We start from the raw sequence: 26,093 nt of genomic DNA, 5'->3' as shown, positions 1-26,093 counted from the left end.
GCGTTCATCTACTTCTGTGTAAATCTGCATGCTTGTGTGTGTATGGTCAGAGCACCCCTGTGTGTGACAGATTCTTTGGACTTTGCCTATGGTTCTCGCTGTCTCAGTAAAGCAGCCAGCATAATAAAACAAAAGATCCTGGTCAAGCTCTCTTCTCCCATCTTCCATCAGGAAGAAGATGCAAAAGCCCAAACCAGCAGTCTCAAAGGCCGCTTCCACCCTGCCCTTATAATGAATGGTTCCCTACTATGCTAAAATGGACCCTCAATCTCACCATCATTACCAGTTTGCACCTTATTGGTTACCTGCACTGCACTTTCCCTGTAACAGTGGAAATGCCATTCGTTTTCCCTTGTAACTACCTCAATGCACTGCGTAAGGAATTGATCTGCGTGAACAATGTGCAAGATAAGCTTTTCACTGTACCTAGGTACATGTGACAATAATAATAATCAATTTGCAAAGTGGCTGATAATTCAACAGTCAGGGCTTGGATCCTGTCCTAGCTCTAAAGCACACCTTTCAAAATGTGGATTTTACAGCAGAAATCCCAGAAGAAAGATTAGAAATATGTACTCCACAATGAATTATTTCTTTCCTAAATTCAGGTCATTAATAGTTCTTAAAGTGTCCGGCAGCATCACTTCTCCAGACCACGGTAGACTTGACCAGACTTCCATATTTGCAGGCTAATGAGTCTTTAAATTGGAAATACATTGAATTTTATCAATCGACACACACGTGGCTTATACTGTAGCAATAGGCTAAATAGGATTCGGAATCTGGCAAGTCATGTGATTGATTTTTTGTATGTGTATTGTCGGTTTCCCACAGCGCCCCTTTAAAAAAAGCTTGAAGGAAGAAAGAGAGAGAGAGAGAGAGAGAGAGAGAGAGAGAGAGAGAGAGAGGGAGGGAGGGAGGGAGCGAGCGAGGGAGCGAGCTCGCTCGTAGAATCACAGCTCCCGACACTGGAGCTGCGACAAGATCTTTGCTTTGATTAAATTGACTCTAATTCAATTAGTTACTGTTACGGGCCGAAAAGAGTGAAAACAAGATAATAAAAGATGGCAGGCGCAATTATAGAAAATATGAGCACCAAGAAGCTGTGCATTGTTGGAGGGATTTTGCTGGTTTTCCAAGTAATTTCCTTTCTGGTAGGAGGTTTGATCGGTAAGTGGCTTCTGCTTGTCGTTTTCTTTTGTTAGCTATTTATTACAGTATCGGTAGCAACGTACTATGATCTAATTAGTCCTGCCTTTGTACTTGGGGAGAGAGGAACTGCATGGGCTCTTTGTAGCGGTTCAGTCTAGTGCGTAAAGTGGAAGAAAACTTTTGGCCTACTTTCAGTATCAACTACTTTTTAAAAAGGGCAAATTGAAGCATGGCGACAAGGCGGCGAAGGAAGGCAAGAGGCAATATTGTAAACCTTTAAACTCGTCTTGGCAATATTGTCTTCTTGAAGAAAATTAATGGCAGTATGAGATGATAATTCGCGGGGTGGGGTGGTGAAGTCAAACCTTAGAAAGTTTATCCGTCGAATTTTAGTTACGCCTGTATGAAGAGGGCTGAAACGGGCGCGAGTGGATTGCGCTGATTTTTATTTCGTTTTGAAACTAACTCAAAATTTAGAACGCAAAATTGATAACTAAAATGCGCCTTTTTATTTAAAAGCTCTTCAAAAATTTGCTTTAAAAATGAACACTTAATTGCTTTTAAACATCGTAAGTTTTGGAAGTTTTCTTTTGTTCAGTGCCACTCCAGTGGAGTTTCGGAACTTTTTTGGCTGCACTTCAGTGCTTTGAATCGCGATCGAGGCAAGCTATGTATGGTCTAACAGAAACCAGGATATTTTTGAGGGCGTTCTGAAGGCACTGCAGGGTTAGGAGGGAACCGGGAGACCTTGGAAAAGACTGGATTTAGCCGCGGTGGGAATGGCAGGAGATTATATTAGGCATTCCCTAAATTCCCACTTCCCTTAATGTGCTTTTGAGCGTTCTGTTGATGGCAGCCCCCCCGCCGTCAATACTGCCTCGGGACTAATTCCCCAGCTAGCTATCTCAATGAGTTAGAACAAGGTTGATCTCAGTTCGTATTTCTGGGGGGGGGCGGGGGAGGGTGCAGCGCAGCCCCCTCCGCTGTGACTGCGCGGTTCCTACACACCATTGATTGGGACAGCGGCCCGAGGCACAAAAGGGGCATGGTTTATAGGCATGAGAATCTGCCCTTATTAGATGTGGCAAGGTGGGTGGTGTGGGGGGGGGGTGCAGATCTATAGTGCAATGAGTAATTTTTCCATGCAAAAAAAAGACAAAGATCTGACAAGGAGATCCCTGGCCTTTGTTCGGATATCTACTTTTTAAAGAAGGATGTTATACTTTTAACTGCAATCCTCCTCCTCTTTTCTTCTTCCTTTTCTAGAATTAAATCTGCGTTGGCCCGCGGGAATAATCTTGTAATTTGTACAATGTCTAGCGGCAAATAAAAACGTTGCCAACCTTTTTTGTCAATGTGAGAATGCTCTTTGGAACGAGAAGAAAAATGTAGGGTTCTAAATATTTTTGAAATGCACGGCCCTTTCCCTTTCTTTAAATCTTCTTTTCTCTCTGAATGCTGTTTATTTTTGAGATAAATCTAAATATGGTAGGTAATCTGTAATTTCCTATTGCTCTCATCCCTCGATTCCATCTATCCATTAGTATGTTAATCTGTTCACAAACCTGAGATAACATGAGCCCTCCTTCACACCCATCCCAAGCAGTTTAATAACCATTGAAATTAATACATCCAGAGATTTAGACATAGCAGCACTGGTGGAATACAAAATTTTATTTTCCTAAATACTCATAAATATGTTACTTTGACTCAGACTTTCACACCTTAAGCTGCTTTGATCCTACTATTTTCATTCTTGACATCCTTGAGACAGTGCTAGGTTTTTATATCATTAAATATAGAAGACACGTCAATGGCAGAGCCAGAAGAAAAAGTCAGCTACTGGAATATGTATATTTGTAGCTAAACATATGAAATCCCGGCTCTTGGGTCTTATAAACTCTAATTGCAACAGCTCTAATTATGTAAATTGCATTAGCTAGAAAAGCTTGCTTTGCATGTGAATTATGTGGAATTTATAGTTTGTATTCTACATTTTTTTTGTGTTCATCCTTCTAAGCAATATTTTCGTGAATTGCAAACACGTTTCGATACTCAGAAATTAGGTCCCAGCAAGATTTTTCATTGTAATGATTCAACCTCAGTAGCGGATATATTAACTGGCTTTGCCAGGCTGTTATCAAAGAGGGTAGACCAGTGGAAACATCACCATTTTGGTTCTTGGATGGTTGCCTTAGATGCAAAGAAGTTATAGGGCCAGCCAATTGCCCATCCCTCTTCCATTCCTGAATGAAGCTGCTCAGTTGGCCCGATGCCAATGCAGTATGTCATGCAGGAAGTTTGTTTGAACTAAAATAGAACTACTTAATTAGAATAGAGCTAAGTTCAGTGGGAGGAGATCTGGCTGGGCTAAAGTGGAACCAAAAGTTCAAAAAAATTATGAAGCAAAAATCAGATGCGTGCCAGGAGAATTATTTTACAAGCCACTTGGCCCAATGGAATGTTTCAGTCACCAACAGAAGTGGGGTGGTGGGAGGTGGAGTGGAGTGGAAAACGGCAGACGTTTTTGTTCAGAGAGGGATACAGGGTCATCAAAGCTGAGTTTTTTGTTATGTGCACAGGTGCAATGAAAAACTTACAGCAACATCACAGGCACATAGCATCAAAGCAGCAGTGTTCACGGGGGAAAAACAAATACATTATACGCAATTTTACAAGAAAGAACAAGTTGATCTTAAGTAGCAATTAATATAATAAAGATATCCTTTAGTCTTGCGAGACTAAGTCTTCACTCTCCAGGGTGCAGGCCTGGGCAAGGTTGTATGGAAGACCAGCAGTTGCCCATGCTGCAAGTCTCCCCTCTTCACGACACCAATGTTGTCCAAGGGAAGGGCATTAGGACCCATACAGCTTGGCACCAGTGTCGTCGCAGAGTAATGTGTGATTAAGTGCCTTGCTCAACACGTTGCCTCGGCTGGGGCTCGAACTCACGACCTTCAGGTCGGTAGTCCAATGCCTTAACCACTTGGCCACATGCCCACACACCTAGCAATTGGAGGACAGTTAATTCAACTTTGGTACAAAGAAGTTGTTGGAAACAGTAACCAGAGAGATGAAAATATAAGGCACTTGTAATAGAAGTTAATATGGAGAGCCAGCACTGATGCAATGAAGGCAATTTGTATTTGTCAAACCTGATTGAATCTTTTGGTGAAACGAATTGATGAAGGGAATGAAGTAAATTTCAACTCTTTGGATTTTTTGAAGATGTTTGTCAACAATTGTATGTGAAATGCTGATTAGCAAAAATTGCAGCTTATGATCATGGATAAGAAATTTGGCTTTGGATAAAAGCAGAGTTGTGATAAACAAATATTTTTTATCAGAGATGATGGTGGTGTGAGGTGGGAAGAAGCTCAGATATACAGAGAAAAAATTGCAGATGGGTCAAAACGAGGGGTGAACATTATGGAGCATAATAGGATGAGATAGGATGAAACAATGTGCAAACTAGTGGCAGAAGTGATGAATTTTTTAATAAATAATGGAAGAGGCAAAATAGACTAGTGTAGTACTAAAGAATTTACAGGAACTGAAGGTACTTGCACAGATAACGTGCATAGATTGTTGAAAGTTACAGAGCACTTTGAGAGAGTAGTTAGTAAATATATAGGATTCTGGGTTCAAAGGCAAGGAAACTTCATAAATATATGCATAGGGTGCAGACAGGATTCTTTATAAAATTGTTTCAGAAGATCCTAAACTGTTTCAGGAATATTTACAAAAATGATTTCATTAGATAGAGAAATTGGTATTGCCTTCTTTGCAACAAACAGCATTAAAAAGGATTTGATAGAAATATGTTGGATCAAGGCATATTTGGATGGATTAGATAGCTTTTCCCATTAGCAGATGATTCAAGAACATGCTACAAGTGGTGGGAGAAACAAAAACAATCCTCATAGTGAAAACCATTGTAACTCCAGATGCTGGAGATCTGAAATAAAAAACAAAGTGCTGAACAGGCAAAACTCAGTAGAAAGAGGAGCAGTTTTTTGGTTTGAAGACACTTTGTCAGTTTGCAGTATTTTCTGCTATGATTATCTATCTCAGAGTCAGAATGTTCTTCAGAAGGCATCAGGCCCCCACAGTGTACCTAGCTGAGTACTTAAAACCTGTGCTGGTCAACTGACTGGATTATTCGAGGACGTCTTGAATTACTCATTGGTGCAGTCTAAAGTTCCTCCTGCTTCAAGAGGGCAACAATCTTTGTCCAATCAGTGCCTAAGAAGAGCTGCCTCAATGCCTATCACCTGGTAGCTCTCACATCCTCCCCACTGAAGTGCTTTGAGAGGTGGTCATGGCTCGAATTAACTCCTACCTGAACAATGATTTGGACCTGCTGCAATTCACTACTGCCACAACAGGTCTAGAACAGCTGCAAAGTCATTGGCTCCTAGACAACTGCAAGACACATGGAAGGCTATTGTTTTTTGATTACAACTCAGCATTTAAAACCTTAATTTCCTCAGTGCTTATAATCAAACTTCATACCCTGTTCCTTTTTACCTCCCTGTGCAACTGGATCCTCAACTTTCTTACTGAGAGACCACAGTCACAACAGATCAAAATAACATCTCCTTGGTCACTGTCAACAGAGGTGCATTTCAAGGATATGTGTTCAGCCCACTGCTCTACCCTCTTTAGACTCATGACATTGTGGCCCAAGCACAACTCACACCATCTATAAATATGAAGATGCCACAACTATTGTTGGTAGGATCCCAGATGGTGTTGATGAGGCTTACAAGAGTGAGATAGATCAGTTGGTTAAGTGGTATTGCAACATTAACCTCACAGTCAACATTAGTGAGACCAAGGAACTAATTGTGGACATCAGGAAGAGGAATTCAGCAGAACATGCATCGGTCTTCTAGTTTTATTTTTGCACATCTCATTTACCAAGGTCCGTTTTGTAGAGCTCTGCTTTTTAACACATTGGGCCTTATGTGGTTTATGTGGTTCATTTTCAAACTTATCAATGCAATTACCCTTTCAGCCATTGGGGAAATTAAAAATTTAAACCTTTGAACAAGTAATTGACTTATTACAGACAGATAATTAGGAACTAAAGATGGATATGTAATGTTCATCACACTTTATCCCTGTGTTACACATTTTCTAGTATTTACTGAGATAAACTGTTGTCTAATTAATAGCTACAAATCTGAGAATAGGATCTTGATTGGATGTAATGCTCTTTGTGATTTGAAAATCTTGCAGCCATATAGTTAGCTTGGAACTCTCAGGAAGGTCTGGCACTTGCACGTTTCCTGACCAGCAAGAATCCAAAACCTGAGAGGAGTGGGGAGATACTTTGGAAAAGAAGATTGAGCGATTCAATATTTTATAATTCAAAAATGTGCTTGGAATATCTGCACACAATTCTTCCACTAGGAATGTTTTTTTTAAAGTATGTCTTGCATCGTTTAGTTCTTGATCTACAGGGAGCCATATAATAGGAAATGAAAAGCACCCCCATTTCTGAGCTGCTCTGCCACCTGCTGAGCCTATTTCAGTGTGCAGTGCACTCTTTTTTTCCAATCAGATGATCAAAAAACTGCAGAAGTTGATTGCGCTATAAATAAATTCTTTTGTTTGTGATTACACATAGCATGCATTGGATAGTGTTGTAGCTATAGTTTATGAGAAATATTCCTCTCTCTATGACCGGGTTTTTGGTTCTGGTTAAACATTTGCATTGTCATTAAATAGCACTTTAGGATTCCCCTGAAGGCTCAAGAGTTTATCCAGTGAGCATTCAAATCAGGAACCTTCAGTACAGCCTAGAGGATCGAGAGGATCAGACAAGCAAGTCTAAATGCCCACTCCTCTTCTTGCTGAGTAGCATTTAAAGTCTCAACAGTAACTAAAAATAAAATGCAAGGATGATGGTATGGAAATCTTTGTAGAATAAAATCTGAAAGATTGGTGCTTGTCCTAATAGTAAGTATCTCACTAAGACAATCTAAAATACCCTACAGCTATGCAGTGTCCAAGAAATCAATCAGTACAGAAGTGGGTGAAAAAAATTGAAGATTATTCTTCATTTAATAAAGCTTGTCTCGAAGCCTCTGGGGCAGGTAGGATTAGAAACTGCAGTTTTATTCTCTATGTGTGTAGCATATGTTAATCTTGGCTGGGATGGTTGTCAGGATTTTACAATTGATCACAGAAATTTTGAGGTTTTCTTTTCGCAGTGTTGTGAAGGAAGAGGTTGTTCTAAATCATTATCCGGTGACCTCTGCTAAGTGAGAATATTTGAGGTTATTGGGCCAGAGGTGATTGCATGGTTAAGGAGTTGTCATATTTTGGGCTGTGGTAGAGCCCTAATCTGCTCAGAATTGAACAGAAGACCTTGATCTCTGTGGCTCTTAATGCATTTATCTACTTGCTCAGGGCAATAGGCAGAGAACGATGGAAGTTTTGAGTTCTTTTTAAGTTGCTGAATGTTGATTTTCACCAACTTTTTGATGCCACATCTTGACATCTTGGGAATGTAGACCACAAACATTGCTCATTTACAGCTGGGAATTATGGGAATGAAAGTGAAGTATTTCTAAAAGCTGCTTTGTGCAGTACGTATGAGGGAAGCTTTGCTGTGTTGCTTCTTGTCTAAGATGTTCTTTAGGTTTCCTGACTGCTAAATTATTGTCAGTTTCTTTCTGCAGCAAGTTGGTGAAATGGAGCAGAAATTCTTATTTGCTGTTCAGTCGTTATCCACATTGAGCTGTGAAATTAATGAGTAGAAAGACTGGCGTAAAACCCAAAACAATATGTGCCACAGGGACCAAGACTTGTTAAGCAAGTTGATGTGCTTAAAGTGAGACATGAAAAGAGTGAATATTTATTAAAAGCTGATATTTTAACACCAGACTTATTCAGAATAATCTTTGAAGGTTGTTGCTTAAGGAATCATACATTACCAAGTAACCTCTTTCAGAAGGGTGGGGAGACAATATGAAGTAAAGATCTATGAGCCATTTGAGCCAAAAACCACATTGATGTCTCTGAGCAAACCACCAAGTGAAATTTGGGGAAAATACAGATTCAGATTTGTATTTATTATCACGTGCACATTAAAACACATAGTGCAATGTGTCATTTGTGTTAACAACCAACACAACCCAGGGATGTGCTGGGAGCAGCCTGCGTGTGTCCCCACAAATTTCAGCACCAACATAATATGCCTACTGTGTTCAGCAGAACAACAAACAACAGCAAAGCAAGCCCCTTTCCTACCCACACTCACAGACAGGTCTGTAATCTCAGTACGGGCCTGCAATCTCTAGTCCTTGGTCCAGGTCTTTCAGTCTTGGATATTGGACCTCTAAGCTCTAGTCCCTGACCTGGACACAGATATTGAACCACCAGCCTCATCCTTGGAGACCCTGGTTTGTCAAAGAATGGAGATTTGGGGAAGAAATTGTGTTGTATGGCAGGGATGTTGCTGCTGTCTGGGTGTTTAGTGCATGGTATACTTGTTTACTGCAATTAAGGATCAATAGTGACTTGGAACTTTGTCCGCCTACTGTAAGTTAAGGTTGGGCTGGAAAAAAAATTGATCAGATTTCAGTTGATCTTACAGAATAACTCGAATCCAGCAGGAATCAATTTAGAATCGAAATGCAGCAAGAAAATTGGTCCTGTCACACAGTCTTTCTTGACCCCTAGTCTGCACCAAAAACAGGTCCATGGTGGGCCCATTATTTACAGATTGATACAGCTGAGTTACTTTTACATTTGATACCATGGAGTTTGGTCAACAGGAGACAGGTAGAATCCATGTTCTGTACGATTTTCCTATATTTTACATGAGTCAATACTAGCTATCCCTCACTCTCCCTTTCAAATCTTTGTGTTTTAGTGACACTGTACTTCAGTGTCCTCTTTTATTCTAGGTACCTCATCAGATCTCTGGACTGCTCCAGTTCTGACACCTGTCTTCAATATCACGCTGGCAAATGTGCCTTCAATTGCTGAGTTCCTAATCTCTGGAAATTCCGTTCAATATCTGTCTTTTATCATGTTCTTTAAAACTTACCTAATTGAGATTTTTTTTAGTCACACATCCTGGTATCTTCTTTGTCAAATTTTATTAACATGACTTGGGTTAGTTAATTGTTAGTTAATTTAAAAAAACAACTCATAATTATCCCCAACACAGATCCATGCACTGGAAAGGAAATTATGTGTTTATTAGCCTCTTAATGGTCCTAATAATGAAGTAGGAGTTGAGTGACAGTAAGAAATTGAAGTATAATGTTGCAATGCATTGGGTTAAATGTGGGTAGTGCAATATATTGATACTACAATGGACAACCTGGTAATGACAGTGCAGTGTGTAACATAAATAGAGCTAGGAGAAGCTACTTTGTTTTTGTGACTGTTTTACCCTTCTGTAATAGCTGATTTTTGTTTTTACTTTGGAGACAGACTCCTCCAATAGCACCGTAACCCTACTACTTCAGTATCCAAAAGTCTATCAGCGTCTCCTTGTCTTGTAATGTGCCACGCCCATTGGAACTTAACCCCTCCCCTCACCCCTTGTATATGACTGCCTACCTTTCTTGAGTTAACATATCGGCAAAAGCCAATTTTAATCAGGCATGCGAGATAATGCTGCCATCACCAAACAAGAAACAGCCCACCCCCAACACATGTCATATCATAGTGAGGGACTTCAGTCAGGCTTGTTTGAAGAAACCTCTGCTCAATTATCATCAACAAATAACCTGCAGCACCGGGGGTGGGGAGGGGAGGGGAGGGGAGGGGGGTGCGGTCCCAGCACATTATCACTGCTACACTATGATTAGGAATGCCAACCATTCCGTGCCGAGGCCCAGTCACAGGAGGCAGAGGAGCATCTATGGGATTGCAATTGCTCCAGGTAGGTGGACTGGGCTGTGTTCAAGGACTGATCAGGGGATCTGAATGAATCCCAGTGGCTGTCACGGACTTTATGGAAACGGTTGTGGTTGAATGTCCCCAGTCGGAAGCCCCAGATGAAACAGGAGACCTGCAATCTGCTGAGGGCCAGATTAGTGGCATTCATGTCTGGTGACCAAGTAAGACGCAAGAAATCCAGGTTCGATCCCTGGAAAGCCGTTTCACGTGAGAAGTGGCAACTCTGGATCAAACTCGAATCACTGAAAGAAGCTTGGCAAAGTGAAACTAAGCAACACAGGTGACATCGAGGCGTCACTCGCAGATGAGCTTAATGCATTCTATGCTTGCTTTGGCCATCAAGACATGGAGGAACCTTCACAAACTCCCACAGCCCTTGACAACCCTGTGATTTCAGTCTCTGAGGCTGACATGAGAGTATCCTTCCTTCAGGAGGGTGAACCCATTTGGCCCATATTGGGTACCTGTGCTGATCAAATGGCTGAAGAATTCACTGAAATCTTTAACCCCTCACTTCAGCAGTCTGAGGCACCTACGTCAAGTGCAGCACAGGTATACAATAAGGTGCAAGATCATAATGAAGTAGATTGTAAGGTCAAGAGTCTTTTTTACCTACTGGGAAATTATTCAGTAGTCTTACAACAACGGGGGCAGAAACTGTCCCTGAGCAACTCACGGGAAAATGCTGGAGGAACTCGGGCAACGTAGTAAGTCAATGTTTCGGACCAAGACCCTTCATCTGGATCACCCAAACCCATGTGCCACCCAATGCTGTCCTTGAGATGGTGGGATGCGGTTTCTGCTGGAAGGAAGGGGGGAGAAGAGAGAACGTCTGGGGTTAGTAAGGTCTTTGATGCCAGCTGCTTTACTGAGGCACCAAGAAATCCATGAAGGGGAGGTTGGTTTCTGTGATATACTGAGCTCTGGCCACAAATCTCTGCAGTTTCTTGTGGTCATCCTCAAAATAGTTGTCCTTAGGCATGATTATTGCTACCTGAAATGCAAAGGTGTTGTAGTTGTAAATAATTATTGCTTTCCAGGAACATACATCAAAGTTGCTGGTGAACGCAGCAGGCCAAGCAGCATCTATAGGAAGAGGCGCAGTCGACGTTTCAGGCCGAGACCCTTCGTCAGGACTAACTGAAGGAAGAGTAAGTAAGGGATTTGAAAGCTGGAGGGGATGAAATAACGGGTAGGACCATTACAGACGGCGAAGAAAGTGTCCCGAAGGTGTGGAAGGGCCTGGGATAGGGACACCAAGTACCTCCTCATGGCGGAGAGCATCGCCTTCAGAGCTTGACGGGAGAAGCGGCGAGAGGCAGAGCCAATAAAATGTGAGTACCTGGGATCCTCAGAAGGTCCAAATTGAGAGGCTTGGAAACGAATCCTAAAGCCAACTAGAGTAAATTGGCGACGGAGGCACGTTCCAAGAAAGGATATATGGCTGTGATAGCGAGTTTGAGTCAAAGTGTGGTCGAAAAGTTGAAGAGCCGAAGAAATTACAGATGGGGAGCAGTGAGAGATGGTTTCACTGAACTCCCGTCGAAGAGAGGATCTAAACTTCTTCGGTGTAGGCATCACCGGAAGAGGCTTCGCAGTAGTGAATTTAAACGCAAACAACAGGAATTCTGCAGATGCTGGAAATTCAAGCAACATACATCAAAATTGCTGGTGAATGCAGCAGGCCAAGCAGCATCTATAGGAAGAGGCGCAGTCGACGTTTCAGGCCGAGACCCTTCATCAGGACTAACTGAAGGAAGAGTGAGTAAGCGATTTGAAAGCTGGAGGGGTTTATTGCTTTCCAGGGTTTATTTTTCCCTAATTTCTCCCTAATTTCTCCAAAAGCACATGTTAATGTTGCTTGATGTGAATGGCAGAGATATGACTCACTCTGGTGCTACACCCATTTGCCAGCATGATAGCTTTAGGCAATGCCAAAAGGAAATCAGGAAATATCAGTGTTATCTAAGACAGCTTTCAATTGTCTATGTAGCATGGTCTGCCGATTCAAATGTTCATTGAGTAAATTATTTGAAAATAGCCCAGAAGTATTCAAAGTTGAGGAAAGTTGTTTCCTTTCTTTTCATCTTCATGTCCTCCCTAGCAACAAGTGAGTCGCTAGAGGACAGGCAAGAAGCTAAAGTTGTTCCATTATTCAAGAAGGGAAATAAGGGTAATCCTGTAAACTATAGATGAGTGAGACTCTCATTAATGAGTTGAGTGAACTCTGCCTTTTCTCCTTGCAGTGACAGAGGATAAGAGGTGACCTGATAAAAGGTGTATAAGATGATGCGGGGCATTGATTGTGTGGCTAGACAGAGTCTTTTTTCCAGGGCTGAAATGGCTAACACGAGAGGGCACAGTTTTAAGGTGTTTGGAAGTAGGTACAGAGGAGATGTCAGGGGTAAGTTTTCTACGCAGAGAGTGGTAAGTGCGTGGAATGCGCTGCCGGCGATGTTGCTAGAGACAGATACTATAGGGTCTTTTAAGAGACTCCTGGATAGATACATGGAGCTTGGAAAAATAGAGGGCTGTGGGTAACCCTAGGTAATTTCTAAAGTAAGGACATGTTCGGCATAGTATTGTGGGCCAAAGGGCCTGTATTGTGCTGTAGGTTTTCTATGTTTTGATGGTAGGGGAGTTAATGGAGAGGATTCTTAGAGTTAGGATTTATGAGCATTTGGAAAACCATGCACTAGTCAGGGACAGTCAGCATGGCTTTGTGTGGGGCAAATCGAATCGTATTAGCAGAATCACTGGCATATGTTGTTAAATATGTTAATTAACAATAGCAGTACATTGCAATACATGATTTTAAAAAGACTAAATTATAATAAGAAATATATAATGTAGTGCAAAAAAGGGAAAAAGTAGTCAGATAGTGTACCTAGGTTCATTGTCCATTCAGAAATCTGATAGTACAGAAGAACGTGTTCGTAAAATGCTGAGCATCTGTCTTCAGGCTCGTTTACCTCCACTTTGATGGCAGCAATGGGAAGAGGGCACGCCCTATGTAAGAGGGGTCCCTAATGATGATTTCCACCTTTTTGAGGCTTTACGTTTTGAAGATGCCCTTAGTGCTGGGGAAGCTGATGCCTATGATGGCATGGCTGAGTTTACAACTTTCTGAAGCTTTTTTCTGATCCTGTGCAGGAGCCTCTCCATATTAAATGGAGATGTAATCAGTTAGAATGTTCTCCTTGGTACATCTGTTGGAAATTACGAGAATTTTTGGTAACATACCAACTCTCTTCAAAGTCCTAATAAAATATAGCTGCTGACATGCCGTCTTTGTAACTGCATCAATATGTTGAGCCCAGGGTAGGGCTTCAGAGATGCTGACACGCAGGAACTCGAAACTGCTCACGCATTCCACTGCTGACCCCTCAATTTCCCCTTCCTGAAGTCCACAATCAATTCTTTGGTCTTATTGACATTGAATGCAAGGTTGCTGTTGTGACACCACTCACAAGCTGATCCATCTCACTCCTATATGCCTCCTTGTCACCACTGGAAATTCTGTCAACATTGGGAAATTGATAGATGGTGTTTGAGTTGTGCCTTGCCACACAATCATTGGTGTAGAGAGGGAAGAGCCATGGACTAAGTTGGCATCCTGAGGTGCACAAGTGTGGATTTTTTAAAAATTTATTTATGGGATGTGGGCCTCATCAGCTAAGCCAGCATTTATTGCCCATCCCTAGTTGCCCTTGAGAAGGTGGTGATGAGCTGCCTTCTTGAACTGCTGCAGTCCCTGATGTGCAGGTACACCCACAGTGCTATGAGGGAGGGAATTCCATGATTTTGACCCAGCTACAATGAAGGAACAGTTGATTGTTAGTGAAGAGGAGATGTTACTTCCAATCTGCACTGACTGTGGTCTCCTGATGAGGAAATCCAGGATCTAGTTGCAGAGGGAGGTACAGAGGCTCATGTTTTGGAGCATGTTGATTAGAATTGAGGGTATGATGGTGGTGAACACTGAGCTGTAATTAATAAGTAGCAGCCTGACATGGGTATTGCTATTGTCCAGGTGATCCAAGGCCAAGTGGAATCCCAGTGCGATTCCATCCTCTGCAGACCCATTGTGACAATAGGCAAATTACAGTGGGTCCAGGTCCTTGCTTAGGGAGGAGTTGATTCTAGCCATGACTAATGCCTCAAAACACTTTATCACAGCAGATACGAGTGCAACTGGGCGAAAGTTGTTGAGGCAGCTCACCCTACCCTTCTTGGGCATTGATATGATTGTCACGCTTTTGAAGCAGACGGATTCTCCAACTGCAGCAGGGAGAGATTGAAGATGTCTTTGAACACTCCCGCCAGTTCATTAGCACATATTTTCAGCATGCTGTCAGGTGCACCATTGGAGCCTGACACTTTGCAAGGATTTAACTTCCTTCTTTCCTTTCTCCCATGGTCCACTCTCCTTTTCTATCAGATTCCTCTTTTTCCAGCCCTTTACCTTTCCCACACACTTGACTATCACCTTCCAGCCAGCCTCCTTCCCCTTCTCCCCCACTTTGTTATTCTGGGATCTTCCCCTGCCTTCCCAGTCCCAAAGAAGGGTCTCTGCCCGAAACGTCGACTGTTCATCCACTTGCTGCCTGGCCTGCTGAGTTCCTCCAGCATTTTGTGTCTGAGCCATAAGGAAAGTTTAAGCAAACTTGGGTTGTCTTCTCTGGAACAGCAGAGGCTGAAAGGTGATCTCATAGAAGGTTATAAGATTATGAGGGGCATAGATGGAATAGATGACTAATATATTTTTCCCAGGGTTGAACTGTCTAATACTAGAAATCATGTATGTGAAAGGTGAGAGAGGGAAGTTCAAAGCAGATGTGTAGGGCAATTTTACACACTGGGAACGTTGGCTGCCTAGAATGTTCTCACTGGGATGGTGGTAGAGGTATTTTAAGAGTCTCCTAGACAGGCAAATATGCAGGAAATGGAATGATATGGAGATTGCATTGGCAGAAGGTATTAGTTTAGTTGCGTATTTGATTACTAATTTCATTATTGGGTAAAAGGGCCTGTTTTTGTGCTCATCTGTATAGAATATCCATTGTAGCTCAGTAGTGAGTACTGGTAGACTACCACAAACCCGGAAGGAGTGGAATCTGTGCAGTGCTGTATTAGTGGTTTTGCCGAATCACAGGTGGTTGGGTAACGATTAAATAAACACCTCTAACCCACTTGATGATCACCTCACCCTATCTTTAAAGCACCCTGTGGTTTTGACAAATTACAGGTTGTTGGGTTAGGATTAAATAAATAAACACCTAACCCATTTGATAATCACGTCACCTTTCCTTTAAAATACCCTGTAAATAGCACCAGTTGTATAATAAAGAAATGACAAATGAAAAACTGTGAAATTTATTAAAGTACAGTAAAGGCAAAATACCTGACAAGGTATTTGTATTTATAGTGCTTATATAAAAAAAAGTACTTGCCCCCACCACCCTTGGAAATTTTTGAGTTTTATAACATTGAATCACAGGGGATTTAATTTGGCTTTTTTTGATACTGATCAACAGAAAAAGACTCTTTTGTGTCAAAGTGAAAACAGATCTCTACAAAGTAATCTAAATTAATTACAAATATAAAACACAAAATAATTGATTGCATAAGTAGTAGTCACCCCCTTCAAGTATTTAGTAGATGCACCTTTAGCAGCAATTATAGTCTTGAGTCTGTATGGATGGGTCTCTGTCAGCTTTGCACATCTGGACTCTACAATCTTTCCCAAATCTTTTTCAAGAAATTGCTCAGTCTTTGTTAGACTGCATGGGGATCATGACTGTACAGCCCTTTTCAAATCCAACCACAAATTCTCTTTTGGATTGAGGTCTGGACTCTGACTTGGCCAGTCTAGGACATTAACTTTGACCTTAAGCCATTCCTGTGCAGACTGCAACAGATTTTCGTCCAGGATTTCTCTGTATTTTTGCTGCATTCATTTTGCCCTCCACCTTCATAAACCTTGCCAGGCCTGCTGCACTGAAGCATCCCCACAACATGATGGACCTACCACCATGCTTCACAGGGGGGATGGTATGTTTTTGATGATGTGTGGTGCTTGGCTTGCAACAAGCAAAGCATTTAGTCTGATGGCCAGAAAGCTTAATTTTGGTTTCATCAGACCAGAGAACCTTCCAGCTGACTTCAGGGTCTCCCACATGCTTTTTGGCAAACTCTAGCCAAAATTTCATGTGTGTGGTTTTTTTTCCAACAGTAGCTTTCTCTTTGCCACTCTCCAATAAAGCTGTGACTGGTGAAGCATGCAGGCTACAGTTATTGATTGCACATTCTCTTCCATCTCAGCCACTGAAGCTTGTAACTCCTCCAGAGTTGTCATAGGTCTCTTGGTGGCCTCCCTCACTAGTCCCTTTCTTGCACAGTCACTCAGTTTTTGAGGACGGCCTACACTTGGCAGATTTACATCTGAGCCATATTATTTCTATTTCTTGATGACTGACTTAACTGTACTCCAAGGGATATTTAGTGACTTGGAAATTTTCTTGTGTCCATCTCCTGACTTGTGCTTTTCAACAATCTTTTTGCGAAGTTGCTTGGAGTATTCTTTTGTCTTCATGGTGTAGTTTTGCCAGGATACTAACTCACCAGCAGTTGGAACTTCCAGATACAGGTGTACTACAGTCAATTGAAACACCTGTTTTTGGAGACCTGTGTGCAGCCAAGATCTCCATTTAACTAATTGTGTGACTTCTAAAATCTATTGGCTGCCCCAATGATGATTTGTTGTGTCATATTAAAGGGGGTGAATACTTGTGCAATCCATTATTTTGTGTTTTATATTTATAATTGATTAAGATCACTTTGTAGAGATCTGTTTTCACTTCGACACAAAAGAGTATTTTTCTGTTGATCAGTATCAAAAAAGCCAAATTAAATCTACTGTGATTCAATGTTGTAAAACAATAAAACTTCTAAGAGGAGTGAATACTTTTTATAGCCACTGTACTTGCATCAGAAGGTTGGTTATTGCCACTTCCAAAGTAAAAAGTTGGATTGTACAATTAAGTAGAGTTATTCTGAAAGTGGGAGGTTATTCTTTGTTTCTTTATATCATGGAAAAGCCAATGCTATACAAGTCACATGCTTTTTACAGACACACCAGGGTTGAGCTTTTTCAGAACTTCCACTTTATCTTTATCGTGTTTATGCTTTACACCACATGAAGCACTTCCTTTATTTAATGACAACGTGACCGGGGCTAGATAAGCACAGGTTATATAAATAAATGCAGAATAACATAGAAACAACTTACTTCTTTTAAAGACCTTGCCAACAGCTGATTCTACTAGCAGCGACGTAGGAGATTTGAAATTAGGTCGGTGAAAATTATGTCTGAACCAGCAGTGGAACTGGGTTACTGATGGCCAGACTTGAGGTGGTTGACCTGTAGTACTTCGAGGATCAGAAGATCTAGTTCCCATCCAACTTGAGCAGGGACCCGTGGGCAGCCACCTCAGTGCATTGTGGTTTTATAGATAAGCCATTCACCTCTCAGTTGGATGCAAGTGTTAATTTTGAAGAGTAGTAGAGTAATCCTTGGTGCTTTGCCCAACATTTATATCTAAATCAATATCACTTAGTAATGATGATCTGGTCATAATCACATTGGAGATTAAATGTAGTGAGAGAAGTTTAAATTGGGTTTATTTATAGGTCACATGTATATCAAAACATACAGTGAAGTCCATCATTTGCATCAAATCAGCGAGGATTATGCTGAGGGCAGCCATGCTTATGGTACCAACGTAGTGTGCCCATAACTTGCTAACCCCAACCACGTGCCTTTGGAATGTGAGGTGAAACCAGAGCACTTGGAGGGAAACCCATGTGGACACAAACTCCTTTCAGACATTGGTGGGAATAGAATCCCGATTGGTGCTTGTTGGCACTGTGCAGTGATTGCATTAACTACTACACTAGCATGACATGTAGAGGATCTAATTGCTGGCTCCACCATTGGTGGCTCTTCCCCCATTGTCACCACCACAAAGCAGTGATTGGAACATAGAAAACATTATTATAAGGAGGTAGTGTAACCAATTTAAAATGTTTGGATGGGGCAAGATTAAGAGGCTCTATGCCCAAACACCAATACCATCACTTTTCTCTTGAGCGATATTATCTAACTTGAAAGGTATTTTAAGGACATTTTATTTTAACTTGGTTTGCAATTTCCTTTATTCGCTTGAAATAACTGATAGAGAAGACAAGAATCGAGGGAAAACTTGGGAAGTGGCAATAATTCCAATAAGTCAGCCCTTACAGAAACTCAGTAGGTAACTTGACCTCATACCAGTGCTATATTTCAGAATTGCAGTTTGTTTGTTTGTTTTCAAGTCCCTTATCTCTTTATCCCCCTAAATTAAAGTTTGATATAAATGGGAAGTTCTTCTTTTCCTTCTCTACACATTTTCTTAAATTAATTGGCAGTACAATTTCTCAATCCTTTGCTGCCTGTATCCTTTACCAAACTTCCTAATAACTGCTCATCATTCTACTAATTCAAGGGTTTCAAGAAATTTCAGTATTATTTTGTTTTTATGAAACAGAGAGAAAATTCTATATCTGTGGCACATCTTTATTTGTAGCTAAGTTCATATACAGCACCACATTGGTGCTTTTAAACATTTGACCTGAAGCCTCAAGGAAATGCTGCATCAAACAGCCAAATGTTTTGGTCAAGTAGGCAGGTCTGAGGAATATATTAATGGACAAAATGGAAGTGGTGAAGAAGAAGTTTAAGAGCCTAAGAAGTGGACTTCATCACCATTCATAGAGATCATGGATAATCTTTGTTCTCACTTCCCTGTAAATTCCAGCGTACTTCCCTAGTTCAACATTCCCTAAAAAGGGGAAGCATCATCACAACATCTTTCTAAAAAGCTATCTCAAAACCTTGTATGCTTACTTGATCTCTTCCTGTTTTCAAGGCTGAGGTGTCAAGCTCCAATTCCCGAGGCACTCGACCTATAAATGACCCATTTAGTCTTGCTGTTTTTTATTTGTTAAGCAGCCCTTTCTTTATACCTTGTGCAGATGTAGCAAGCAAGTTTTATGAAATATCTTATGAAATCATTTATAGAAATTGGAATTCCATTGACTACAATCAATGGGAATTAACTACCCTATGGAGTAGAAAATTCCAAAGATTCACAGCCTTTAGAGTGAGGGCTTTGCTCTTCCACTCAGTTTTAGATTGGCTAGTTGTTGAAGGTATTCCTGTGATTTTTGGATCAGACGTTAAGACCCATACTTCCTTCATTGAGTTAACTGTTAAAGTACCATTTAAGCCATAACTGCTTTTCTCAGTAACTACCCAGGTTTTGGTTGGCGAAGTTGGTTGCTACCTTACACTTTATTTTGTTGGAGGCACAATAGACTGCAGATGTTGGATATCCAAGCGCCACACAAAGGTCCTGGAGAAGCTCAGCAGAAGCAGAATTAGGCCATTTGGCCCATTGAGTCTGCTCCAGCATTTGATTATGGCTGATTTATATTCCCCCTCAACCCCATCTCCTGCCTTCTCACCATAACCTTTTACACCATTACTAATCAAGAACCTAACAACCTCTGCTTTAAATTTCAGCCTCCAAAGCCATCTGTGGCAATGAATTCCACAGGTTCACCACCCACTGGCTCAAGAAATTCCTCCTCATCTCTATTCGTCTCTATCCTCATCTCATCCTTCTATTTTGAGTCAGGCAGCATGTATGGAGGGAAATTTTTAGGTTGAGGCTCATCTAATCTGGGGACTTCCGGTAGCGCTCATGGAGTGAAGTCGCGTTCTTGACTCGCTCCATTACCTCTGAGTTTTTTTTCTTCTGATCAGCTATATTTTAATTAACCATTAAGGCATCAACTTTTACAATACTTTGAATCAAATTGGGCTCTTCGATAACTGGATGCGTTTAAGGTCTGCTATGTCTAAGAATGGGAAAAACGGGAAGGATGGCAAACCTCCGGTTAAACCGAAAGGTACCGATTTCCCTCCGACTGAACCACCGGTGACTTTGAAAGCTATATCGGAGTTAATTCAAAGGGAAATTTCGACCTCTGTTACGGAGCTGATTCGTGCGGAAATTTCAATTCATTTCCAGAAAATTGCCGATTCAATGGATAAGATACAAACATCTATTACGGAACATCAGTCGGCTATATCTGATCTTCAAAAATCCACACAACAAAGTGAGCTTAAGATGGGGAAAATCGAAGAAACAATTAATGTAATGAAGAAGAAACTTGATTTTCTGACCTTTAAAAACTCTGACTTAGAATCTAGAATGCGACGGCAGAATCTACGAATGATCGGGGTGCGTGAAGCTGTTGAATCTGATAACCCTATGAAGTATTTTTCTCAACTTTTAAAAGATGCATTTCCTACTGTATTTCCTGACCAACCACCGTTATTGGATCGTGTTCACAGAGTTCCATCATACTCACTTAGGTCAGATAGACCTCGACATGTTATTTTACGGTTTCATTACTTTCAAGACAAGGAGAAACTGTTTCGATTCGTTCGATCTCAGGGTTTCATTGATTTTCTGGATCTTAAATTCCAATTCATGGAAGATTTCAGTAAACCAATCCGGGATCAACGGGTTCATTACAGATCTGTGATGTCGGAACTCTACAAGATGGATTTAAGACCAGCGCTGCTTTACCCTGCACGTCTAAGGATTCGTACGTTGGATGGAGCCCTCCGTTTTTTTGACTCTCCATCGGATGCCCAGAGTTATTTGGATCAATTTTCACCTTCAACATCTTAATTGTAATTTTTTAACTATCTCCGCTGATCGGAGGCTGTGAATTTGTCGGTCTTAATTTTTTTTGCCTTATATGGGCAGAAAAGTTTATTTTTGATTACTTAATATGGTTGCTAAACTTTCTTTTTAACTGCGTCATTTCTTTCTTTTTCCCAGGGGATTCTGGATGGTTACCTCCTTATTGTCATTTTACGTATTTCCTTTGTGGCCTTAAATTTTGTAGTGTTTTTTTTTAAATCTATTTTGTTTTGTAGGTTTTTATAACTAGTTTATGTTAATAATCTTTTTTTTTGTTGTTCTGTTTATTCATGGGTCTGGGGTTTATTGCGGTTTTTTTTCATATATTTTCTGGCTTTTATTCTGTTATGTGTTTATTTTAATTGAGTTATCTTTTTTTATTCTTTTACTGTTTTATAATCAGCTGATCTTTTTTATATTTACACTTTTTTTTAGGGAGCGTATACCGGAAGTCATGGGGGTAGTTTTAGTGCTTGCTTCTTTCGGGCTGGTCTGCGTTAGATTTAGCTTTGGGGACATGGGGTGGGGGGGGTGGTGGGAGGGGCTTCACTTTTTAGTTTCTTTCTTCTTGGGCTATATACATTATTGAAGTATTGGTTGCGTTCTTCTTCCCGGTATCTCTTGTATGTTCTGTTCCCTCTCCGGGTTCGTGGGTCAAGCCTATCGTCAATCCTCCTTGTTGTGGGTTGACTTTAGGGTTTATGGAGTCTATTATTAATTTTGTCTCCTGGAATACTAATGGTCTTAATCATCCTATTAAAAGGAAAAAAGTTTTTAAAGTGTTCCGGAGACTTAAAGCACAAATTTTATTCTTACAAGAGACCCATGTGCGGAGGGGGGACAGACTACGTTTTTTTAAATTCTGGAAGGGACAACAGTTTCATTCGAACTCCAATGCTGAGATTCGAGGTGTCTCTATTTTTATAGACTCCTCAGTTACTTTTATACAGCATGATATTATTTCTGATCCGAATGGTAGATTTCTATTGGTTAGTGGTTTACTATTTAATAAAAAAAGTAGTTTTGGTTAATGTTTATGCTCCTAATATGGATTGTCCGGAATTTTATAAATCATTATTTAATCAGTTTCCGAATTTGAATGAGTTTTCATTGATCTGGGGCGGAGATCTTAATACCTGTTTGTCTCCAGCTTTGGACCGTTCGGCTCCTTTACGGACCTTACCTAATAAATCTGCAACTTTGATTAATTCATTTCTTTCTGATTCTGAGTCGACGGACATTTGGCGCTTTTTGCGTCCTCAGAAAAAAGATTTTTCTTTTTTTTCACATGTTCATCATTCCTATTCAAGAATTGATTATTTCTTTATTGATTCTCATCTTATTCCCTCAGTGATTAAATGTGATTATGATTCTATAACCATTTCGGATCATGCTCCACTTAAGCTTTCTATTAAAATTCTGGCCAATATACAAAATAATAGACAATGGCGTTTCAATTCGCTGTTGCTTCAGGACTCGGACTTTGTTAACTTTATGAATAAACAGATTGATCTTTTTTTTACAATTAACCATACAGAGGATATTTCTGTTAACACTCTTTCGGATACTTTTAAAGCTTATATTCGTGGTCAGATTATCTCGTATTCTGCTGCTTTGAGGAAGAAGCAGAAGCAGGAGGAGTTGGTAATTGTGGACAAGATTAAAGAAATTGATAAGAAATATGTTATAGCTCCTTCTGAGGAGTTATATAAACAAAGAACTGAACTTCAAATGGAACACAGTTTATTACTCTCGTCCTCGATTGTAAACCAATTAAAGAAAACAAGAAGTGAATTTTATGTACACAGTGACAAAATTGGTAAACTGTTGGCTAATCAGTTGAAGTCTAATTATGCTAAATCTCAAATTAATCAGATTTATAACCAAAATGATCAACTAATACTTGATCATGTGGGGATTAATCAAACCTTCTGTGATTTTTACTCTTCCTTATATCAATCAGAGTCTCCTCGAGATTCTAAATATATGAATGATTTTTTAGATAATTTAGACTTCCCTGAGATTTCACAGGATATGGCTTCTATGTTAGATACTCCTATTACCATGGATGAGATTAAGAATGTTATTTTCTCTATGAATTTGGGGAAAGCTCCTGGCCCTGATGGGTTTACCGTAGAATTTTATAAATGTTTTGCTCCTTCATTAATCCCTTGGCTCTGTAGGGTTTTTGAGGCTTCATTGAAACTTGGTAAACTTCCTGAATCCTTTAATAGAGCGTCAATCTCTTTAATATTAAAGAAGGATAAAGATCCTGCTCAATGTGCATCTTATAGACCAATATCTTTATTAAATGTTGATTCTAAAGTTTTTTCTAAGTTATTAGCAAATAGATTAGAAAAAGTACTTCCCTCTATTATTTCGGAAGACCAAACGGGTTTTATTAAAGGTCGTTACTCTTTTTATAATATTCGTACACTGTTAAATATCGTTTATACTCCCTCACAAAATGTTCCTGAGTGTGTTATCTCTTTAGATGCCGAGAAAGCTTTTGATAGAGTAGAATGGCCTTATTTATTTAAGGTGCTTGAAAGGTTTAATTTCAGCTTGAAATTTATATCCTGGAATAAACTCTTATATTATTCTCCTGTCGCCTCGGTCCGTACTAACTCTTTAAGTTCACCTTTTTTCCCTCTTTTTCGAGGTACTCGACAAGGCTGTTCTCTTAGTCCCTTATTATTTGATATTGCATTAGAACCTCTTGCAATTGCCATTCGAGAATCTCCAAATATTACTGGGATAACTTGGGGCTTAAAGTCCCATAAATTATCACTCTATGCTGATGATTTACTTTTATATATTTCTAATCCTCAAAAATCCATCCCGGCTGTTTTAGAGTTATTAGCACAATTTGGTCTTTTTTCAGGTTATAAATTAAATCTTAGTAAGAGTGAACTCTTTCTGATTAATAAACAACTTCCCTTATATTATAAATTTCCATTTAAATTGATTAATAATTATTTTTCATATCTTGGGATTAAAATTACTTGTAAATACAAAGATTTATTTAAGACTAACTTTTTACCATTAATAGACCATATTACTCAACTTTCATCTAAATGGCTTCCTTTATATTTAACTTTGATTGGTCGTATTAATGCAGTTAAGATGTTTTTTTTTTGCCAAAATTTTTATATATATTTCAGGCATTACCAATCTTTGTTCCAAAATCTTTTTTTGACAAAGTTGACTTTAAAATTTCTTCATTTATTTGGCAGAATAAAAACCTGAGACTGGGTAAAATACATTTACAGAAAGCTACGAGCTTAGCATTACCTAACTTTAGATTTTATTATTGGGCAATTAATATTCGACATATGAAATTCTGGTTACTGGACCAGAATATACTATCCATTCCTAAATGGGTAGTATTGGAATTACAATCTGTTCAGGGTTTTACACTTGGCTCTATTTTAGGTTCCTCTCTTCCTTTTGATTGGAAACGCCTTAAACAGGTGTCTAACCCGATAGTTAAATATACCTTGCGTATTTGGTTTCAATTCAGAAAATTTTTTGATCTTAATCAATTTGGGTTAACGATTCCTATTTTAGGTAACATTTTTTCCTCCCTCTTTTACGGATCGTGCTTTTCAAATTTGGAAGACTAAGGGTATTTCACGGTTTTTGGATTTATTTTTAGATGGTTTCCTTATGTCTTTTGAACAATTATCTAATAAATATAACTTATCAAGAATACATTTTTTTAGATATTTACAAGTTAGAAATTTTCTAAGTACTATACTTTCTTCCTTTCCAATGCTTCGTCCTACATACATTTTAGATACTATAATCAATCTTAATCCATGTCAGAAAGGTGCATCGGCTATGATTTATAATATTATTATGAAACTTAGGAAAGCTCCATTTGATAAGATTAGGGTAGATTGGGAACAGGAATTGGGGTTTACCATTTCTGTGGATGACTGGGGGCAGATTTTACAATTAGTCAATACTTCCTCTATCTGTGCTAAACATTCCCTAATTCAACTTAAAGTCGTTCATAGAGCACATATGTCCAAAGATAAGTTAGCGCGTTTTTATTCTCATATTAATCCTTTTTGTGATAGATGTCCGGGGCAGATAGCCTCTTTAACTCATATGTTTTGGTCTTGCCCTACTTTGGAAACTTTTTGGAGAGACATTTTTAATATTATCTCCAAGGTATGGAATATAGATATCTCTCCTCACCCTATTACTGCTATCTTTGGACTACCTAAAATTTCCAGTAATCTCTCCCCTTCAGCCCGTAGAATGATTGCATTTCTTACTTTAATGGCGAAAAGATGTATCTTACAACATTGGAAAGAGCTTAATGCTCCAACTACCTTTTTTTGGTTTTCTCAGACGATATTATGCTTGAATTTGGAGAAAATTAGAAGCAATCTTTATGACTCCTCATTTAAATTTGAACAGACTTGGAGATCTTTTATTCAATATTTTCATTTAATGTAATATATACCCTTCTTGTTTTTTTCACTGTTTTTAATGGAGGTCGGGATTGAGGACGTGATTTTAAGTTTAACTGTTTGGTTCCAAGTTAGCCCATTGCTTTGCGTTGCTTTTAGTTAGTTGCACGGTGGGTTTTTTTTGGGGGGGGGTTTCTTTTTCTCCATTGATATATATATATATAAAATTAGTATACTATTATGTTACCTTGGTATGTTATGTTTAAATTACATTGTTTGTAGTATTTTTTTTGTATTAATATCTTCTGTAATTTTATTATATTCTAACAATGTATTAGTGTCTATATGGCTTACCTTTTTGTATACTTATTCAATAAAAAGATTTAAAAAGAAAAAGAGGCTCATCTAATCTGGAAGGAAAGAGGGAAGATGGCTAGTATAAATCAGGTTTCTTTTAATGTGGGTATTGGCTGAGGATTGGATGATTCTTTATAGAGATGTCCCTCAGATTGCCTTGTCTTACATTTTTCACTTGAATTGAAAACCGGTCAGGTGACTTGAGTAGAGTCATTCCTGAAAGGATGCGAAGAGCTGGGAGAGGGGGCAGAGTAGAGTTACCAGAATTGTCCCAAAGATGAGAGATTTTGATTTTGAAGATAGACTATGGGATCTGGGGATGTTCTCCTTGGAGCAGGGAAGGTTTAGGATAGCTGGATTTTTATAAATAACAGGATCAAGGATATGTACGTAAATTTAAACTAAATGGTTA

General features: G+C 39.6%; 1 protein-coding gene across 1 annotated transcript in view; it reads left to right on the top strand.

Moving 5' to 3' along the window:
• Positions 1–931: 931 nt before the first annotated feature.
• Positions 932–26,093, top strand: part of wls (Wnt ligand secretion mediator) — a 79,257-nt gene continuing 54,095 nt past the window's right edge. Inside the window, exon 1 of the mRNA XM_063064191.1 lies at positions 932–1,170. Within this exon, the coding sequence (XP_062920261.1) occupies positions 1,065–1,170 (106 nt within the window). The 5' untranslated portion in view covers positions 932–1,064. The remainder of the gene's footprint in view (positions 1,171–26,093) is intronic.

The sequence above is a fragment of the Mobula hypostoma genome, chromosome 12, assembly GCF_963921235.1.
Source record: "Mobula hypostoma chromosome 12, sMobHyp1.1, whole genome shotgun sequence".
NCBI classification, from domain to species: Eukaryota; Metazoa; Chordata; class Chondrichthyes; order Myliobatiformes; family Myliobatidae; genus Mobula; species Mobula hypostoma.
The sequence above is the reverse complement of the archived record's forward strand: the minus strand, read 5'-3'. Positions and strand labels throughout refer to the sequence as shown.